At 39.2% G+C, this 6,850-nt stretch overlaps 1 protein-coding gene across 1 annotated transcript in view; it reads left to right on the top strand.

Annotated features, from left to right (window-relative positions):
• The window catches only part of PRKDC (protein kinase, DNA-activated, catalytic polypeptide), a 186,463-nt gene that overhangs the window by 142,874 nt on the left and 36,739 nt on the right, over nucleotides 1-6,850 (top strand). Inside the window, exons 65-68 of the mRNA XM_023508282.1 lie at nucleotides 731-919; nucleotides 1,836-2,060; nucleotides 2,892-3,000; nucleotides 4,383-4,494. Coding sequence (XP_023364050.1) covers nucleotides 731-919; nucleotides 1,836-2,060; nucleotides 2,892-3,000; nucleotides 4,383-4,494 — 635 coding nt within the window. The remainder of the gene's footprint in view (nucleotides 1-730; nucleotides 920-1,835; nucleotides 2,061-2,891; nucleotides 3,001-4,382; nucleotides 4,495-6,850) is intronic.

Here is a 6,850-nt window from a genome sequence, read left to right on the forward strand (position 1 = left end):
TGTTGTCAGCCTAGCTCACAACAACCTCCATCTTCTGGATTCCAGGGATCCTCCTGCCTCAGCCTCCTGAGTAGTTGGGACTGCAGGCACTGCCGCAGCACCCAGTTTATTTTTTCTGTTTTTAGCCTCACTTTACACAGATTGATCTTGAACTCCTGAGCTCAAGGTATCCTCCTGCCATGGCCTCCCAAAGTGCTGGAATTTACAGGCATGAGCCACTGCTCTCAGCTTAAGAGTTCAGTTTTGAACATTTTGTTCAAGTTTTGAATCCAAGTGTAGATGTTAAAATTCAGTTTCTGGGACCTGTGAGATTCCTGAGTGAACAATCCAGGTTCTGAAATCCTCTGTGATTTTCTGCAGATGTCCTATATTCTAATGTTTTTCTAAGAACCTGTTACATAATAAATAACCTATGGTATTGATTTAAATCAAATTATGGGTCATTAAAAGTCTTCAGCCTTACTCACTAGCTTCATCGGCAAGTTTTTTTGAGAACTGTCTTTCCCCTGGTTGGGTTTTTATGTGCATCTGTTAATTTAGATTTCCTTTTGCTTTTTTCTTCCTTTCAGTGTTGCTTTGAATATTTTCCTTTTCCTCTCCTTGGTATGAAGCTAAAAATGATCGTCTTTACTATGACTGTTACACTACCTCTTTTTTTTTTTTTTTTACATGTTTTCATTTGTATTCTTTCCAAATTTGTGAAATAATCTTACTAACTTTTCTCTGCCAGGCCCTCAATAAACAAGAGTGGGTGGATGGTGAGCCCACGGAGGCTGAGAAGGACTTTTGGGAACTTGCATCTCTTGACTGTTATAACCACCTTGCTGAGTGGAAATCACTTGAATACTGTTCTACCGCAAATATAGACAGTAAGAGCCCTCCAGATCTAAGTAAAATTTGGAGTGAACCTTTTTATCAGGTGGGTAGAATTATTTTTAATATACTGAAATAAGTATTTTAAGTGGTCAAGTATTTTCTACTTAATAAAATTGTTTAATAAAACTTTTCAAAAACAAGGCAGCATTTGTGAAGCATTAGGATCTTTGTATAGCCCAGCTCTCCACACAAACGCCATTGTATTGTTAAGTCTTTCATTAAATAACTTTTGGCTAACCCTTTCACAATAAATGACATGCATTTTAAAATAAGCTGTTTGCAGTGGCTTACACTTGTAATCCCAGCACTCTGGATGGCTGAAGCTAGAGAACTGCCTGAGCTGAGGAGTTTGAGAATAGCCTGAGCAAGAGTGAGACCCCATCTTTACTAAAAATAGAAAAATTAGCGAGGCATGGTGTTGGGTACCATAGTTTCAGCTATGAGAGGAGGCTGAGACAGGAGAATTGCTTGACCTCAAGAGTCTGAGATTGCTGTGAGGTAGGCTGACACCATGGCATTCTACCCAGGCGACATAGTGAGACTCTTGTCTCAAAATTGTATATAAATAAATAAATTTTAACATGCCTGCCACAGCTGCCCAGAAGAGTTTTCCCTTTTATCTCTTATGTGACAGGAGTTGCCTTGGATTAGTGGCTACACACAGACTACCCCTCTCTTGACTGTGCTTATAAATTCCTCCTTTTGTAACCAGTCTTCTTCCAGCTAAAAGTAGTTCCTGTTTTCTATAGAACGTACTCCTATATATTTTGCAGTTACAAAAGAAGCTATTTTAGATGAACTTGTTTCTAAAATGGTAGTGTTAGGTTTGAAGCATCAAACATCATCACTTTGGCTTTAAATCTTAAGCTATAAAATTACAGCAAAAGATACTATAGAAATAAAATAGACATGCTCAAATTAGCTTTTTGAAGTTACAGGTGGATTTTCACTTTCCTTAGGAAACATACCTGCCTTACCTGATCCGCAGCAAGCTGAAGCTGCTGCTGCGAGGTGAGGGGGACCAGACCCTGCTAACATTCTTGGATGAGGCCATGAAGGTGGAGCTCCGCAAGGCCCTTCTGGAGCTGCAGTACAGTCAGGAACTGAGCCTACTCTACCTCCTGCAGGATGACGTGGGCAGAGCCCGATACTATGTCGAGAATGGCATTCGGGCTTTTATGCAGGTAATACAGACCTGTCTGAAATGTGCCATTTCATAATATTTTTAAAAGGTAGTAAACTCATGAAAAAATTCGACAAGGAAAACTTTTCTAGTTTTCTTTTGTGTCACCCATCCCTTCCTCTTTGTTCTTCTAGCTGCTTTGTCTTAATGTCTTATTGTCCTTTGTCTTGATGTCTTTTTAAAAATTTTTCCTTTCTGTTATAAACAGTTGCATTTTTTGTTTTTATTTGGTTCTTGTTGTCTTGTACTGTTAACACTTGAGAATAGACTTTCTTGGAGTAGTGGAACAGAAGTTTAGATCTTTCTGGAGAAGAATCAGGATCAACCTTGCCTATCTATTTTCTGCTGTTTTTTTATTTTTTGCCCTTTAGAGAGTTTTCTGAAGAGTGTTTGTCAATGTCTTTCATAGAGTCCCATTAACAACATCTAGCATAGAGGCACACTAACTTATTAATCTAATTTTCATTCAGCCATTTTGAAGTTGATCAGTCATATACTCAAGAGGTTTATCAAAGAAGAAGCAACTGACTTCTGTACATGGCAATTTTGCTTTATAGGATATTGGGATATTTTTTAAATTGGTGGCAAATAGAAGCAGTGATAGCTTGATTATATTCATTTTATTGATTTTATTGAACTAAAATGTGATTGAAATTATTTTGTAAAACTAAACCATTTGACAGTTGTTTCTGTGACCTAATTATTAACCACTCTGACACACTGGATAATTGATATATTTATAGAGTAGTTGCTATATTTCATGTTTTAGAGAACTATTAAAAATTTAAAGTGAAAACTTGATTTGTGAAAGTGCTAAATGCCTTTTCCTTAGAATTATTCTAGCATTGATGCCCTCTTACACAGAAGCAGGCTCACCAAACTGCAATCTGTACAAGCTTTAACAGAAATTCAAGAGTTCATCAACTTTATAAGCAAAGAAGGTAATTTTTTAAATCTACCATTAATATTTTCACTTGTAATTATAAGAGTTGTAGCATCTGATTTTTTTTTTTTTTTTTTGCTTAGTGAAAGTGCATTTTTCTAGGTCAAAATAAAATATACTGGCTGGCTTGACAGAGCTCTCGGGTGGGATGAGTCCAGAGGGAGGGCGGGGGCTGCGGGCAGGGTCGAGGGGAGTGCCAGATCCAGAAGGGCCCTGGGCCTAAGAGAGTCTGAGGGAAAGAAGACATCTTTTGAAGGTAAAATATCTCAGTTATAAATCTAAATTTCAGTTTTTATCCTGATAATTAAGAGTAATTATGAAAGACATTTTACAATGCTAATAAAAATTGGTATTCGTATCTCTCTACCTAATTGTTCTCTATTTTAAATTTAGAGAATTATTTTTCAAGTACTTATTATCAGTGACATGTATTTATGAGGTTCATTGTACTTTCTAGGAGCTATTTTAATCTCTTTATCAATATTACCTGGGTCTTTTTTTTTTTTTTTGTGAGACAGTCTCATTATGTCACCCTCAATAGAGTGCCACAGTGTCACAGCTCACAGCAACCTCAAACTCTTGGCTTGAGTGATTCTCTTGCCTCAGCCTTCTGTGTAGCTGGGACTTACAGGCACCCACCACATTGCTTGGCTATTTTTTTTTTTTTTTTTTTGTAGTTGTCATTGTTGTTTGGCGGGCCCAGGCTGGGTTCAGACCCGCGAGCTCTAGTGTATGCGACTGAGCTACAGGTGCTGAGCCACCCGTGTCTTATTTTTGTTTTGTTTTTGTTTTAGTGATTTGTTTTGTTTTATTGGGACAGGGTCTCTATTGCCTGGGTAGAGTACTGTGGCATCATAGCTCACAGAAACCCCAAACTCCTGGCCTCAAGCAGTTTTCCCACAACCTCCTGAGTAGCTGGGAATACAGGTACCTGCCACAATGCCTGGCTATTTTTAGAAATGGAGTCTCACTCTTTCTCAGGCTGGTCTCAAACTCTTGAGCTCAGGCATTCCACCCACTTTGGCTTCCCAGGGTGCTGAGATTGGAAGTGAAGGGGTGTAGACATGTAATAAATTTAAGAGTAGTATATGCTTATTTTTCCATATTTATTCTAGATTCTTAAGCAAATGAGGTTTTTTCTTTTTTAAAAAATAATTTTTATTTCAAAATAGAGTCTTAGAAGGTAGAGGGTATAGTGATTGGGTTTTAATTTCAGAATATATCAGATTTAGTATACCTTTGTCTTTTATGAGGGGAAAGATTATTTTTAATTTGGACAGGAAGTTTGGATTGGGTCTTGTTTACCAGTGGTGACCTCACTTTGCCAGTAGGTCTTGTCATTGAGCTGTGGACATGATCATCCACAAATATTATTTTTAGGTAATTTATCATCTCAAGCTCCCCTTGAGAGACTTTTAAAAACCTGGATGAACAGATATCCAGATGCTAAAATGGACCCATTAAACATTTGGAATGACATCATTACAAATCGGTAAGATGTGCTTCTTTTGAGTCAAATGTGGATTCTTTTTTGAAATTGCTAGTATGGTTTTTCTTCCAAACCATGGTTCAGGGAAGTGTGGGTTTGAGTTTAGGGTAGCTGCCTGTCTACCCTCTTGCCTCCCAGGTGAGCTCTTCTGATGGGACTCTTCATGTCGACAGTGCCCCCGCTTGCCTGCAGGGTACCCTGCCCTTGGTACTCCGGGCACTGTGGCACTGGTTGTGGTGATTGCTTTGGGGAGCAAGGAATGGTGGTGGGGGGACAGGGTATACCTGCTTCTCTCTCACAGCTGAACTTTAAGTAGTGGGATGACAGCAAATAGGACTAATGAGTAATGACTTTCACTATTCTGTTATTAAAATTGGGTTTTTGACATCCCACCTCGAAGCTGCATTACCCAGCTGTGTATTAACTTTCCCAGCTCTGAGATCATTTCCACGTCCTCATCTGCTCCTGTGGAATTTGCAGGGCAGATAGTAGCCATCTATTTTAGGGAACAGGCAGTAGGATCAGAGATTGTGATTTATCTTGTACAAATGTCCACCAGAAATAGAAATGTAGGACTCTGACCCCAGGTACAGTGTTACCCTGTTATTTCTTTACCCACTTTTTGTAAAATTTTATTTTGAGATAAGTTTTTATAGACAAGTTATAAGAAAAAAGTAGTACTTTCTATGTTCCTTTTACCCAGATTCACTAATTTTTTTTTAATACTTTGCTACATTAACTTTTTTATTCTTTCTCTTTCTCCCAGACATACATACTTATATTCTGAACCATTGGAGCATGTATATTGCACACATCATGTCTTTTTGCCTGTTGTTTATTTCTTTTTTATGAGACAGGAGTCTCATTTTCTTGCTCCTGATAGAGTGCTGTGGTGTCACAGCTCACAGCAACCTCAAACTCCTGGGCTCAAGCAATCCTTTTACCTCAGCCTCCCAAGTAGCTGGGACTACAGGCGCCCACCACAATACTCAGCCATTCTTAGAGATGGGGTCTCACTCTTGCTCAGGCTGGTCTTGAACTTGCAAGCTCAAGCAATCTACCTGCCTCAGCCTCCCAGAGTGCTGGGATTACAAATGTGAGCCACCACACCTGGCCCTTTTGCTTCTTTTTAAAATCTGTCTGTCTTATCTATCTTGAGTTGGGATCTTACTCTATGACCCAGGCCAGAGTACAGCATCATAGTCATAGTTCACTGCAAACCTCATATGCCTGAACTCAAATGATCCTCCTACCTCAGCTTCCCTGGGACTACAGATGCTTACCACCGTGCCCAGCTATTTTAAAATAAAATTTTTTTGTAGAGACGAGGTCTTGCTGTGTTGTCTAAGCTAGTCTCAAAACTTCTGGTGCCAGGCGATCCTCCTGCTTTGGCTTCTCAAAGGGCTAGATTACAATGCAGTGTGCCTAGCCCCCTTTGCCTCTTTATGTATCAGTGAACATTTCCTGAGGAGAAGAGTGTTCTCTTGTCTCATTCACAATTCAGTGATCAATTTCAGTGCTTTTTTTTTTAATCTGTGGCCCAATTTCAGTTGTGTCATTTGTCCCTGCTGATGTCCTGTGTGTCTCCCCCTTCGGGACAGGATCCAGTCTAAACTCTTGGAGTGCATTTGGTTGAGATGTCTTTTTAGTCTCCTTTAATATTGAACAATTTCTCATCTTCCCTTTGTCTTTTATGACATTGCTACTTTTAGAGAATATTTCTTGGTTTGGGTTTGTCTTGTGTTTACTTCTGATGAGACACGTGTGACTCACCGCTGGTCAGAATGCTCTTTCTTCTCATGCTAGCATGTTGCATGTGGGCACTTGTCCATCTGCCCCGTTCTGGTGATTGTAATTTTGATTGTCTTGGTATAATATCATCTGGTCTCCCTGCTGTATGATGCCACATTTTACATAATGTGTGAGTTACTTTGAAACATGCAGACATCCTGCTTGTCATAAGATTTGCCCCTCTGTATTTTGAATTTTTGGATGATTTGGCCCAAATGAACCTTGACAGTAATGATTACAAAATAATAATTTTTTTTTTTTTTTTGAGACTCACTATGTTGCCCTCAGTAGAGTGCTATAGTGTCACAGCATCACAGCTCACAGCAACCGCAAACCCTTGGGCTTAAGTGATTTCTTGCCTCAGCCTCCCAACTAGCTGGGACTACAGGCACCTGCCACAATGCCTGGTTATTTTCTTCTTCTTGTTTTTAGCTGCCCCAGGCCAGGTTTGAACCCACCACCCTCTGGGTATGTGGCTAGCGCTGTAACCACTGTGGTATAGGCACCAAGCCCAAAATAATTTCTTTCTTTCTTTCTTTCTTTCTTTTTTTTTTTTTTTTTTTTTTTT

Source organism: Otolemur garnettii, unplaced genomic scaffold, assembly GCF_000181295.1.
Source record: "Otolemur garnettii isolate 467f Iridium unplaced genomic scaffold, OtoGar3 scaffold00237, whole genome shotgun sequence".
Taxonomy (NCBI): Eukaryota; Metazoa; Chordata; class Mammalia; order Primates; family Galagidae; genus Otolemur; species Otolemur garnettii.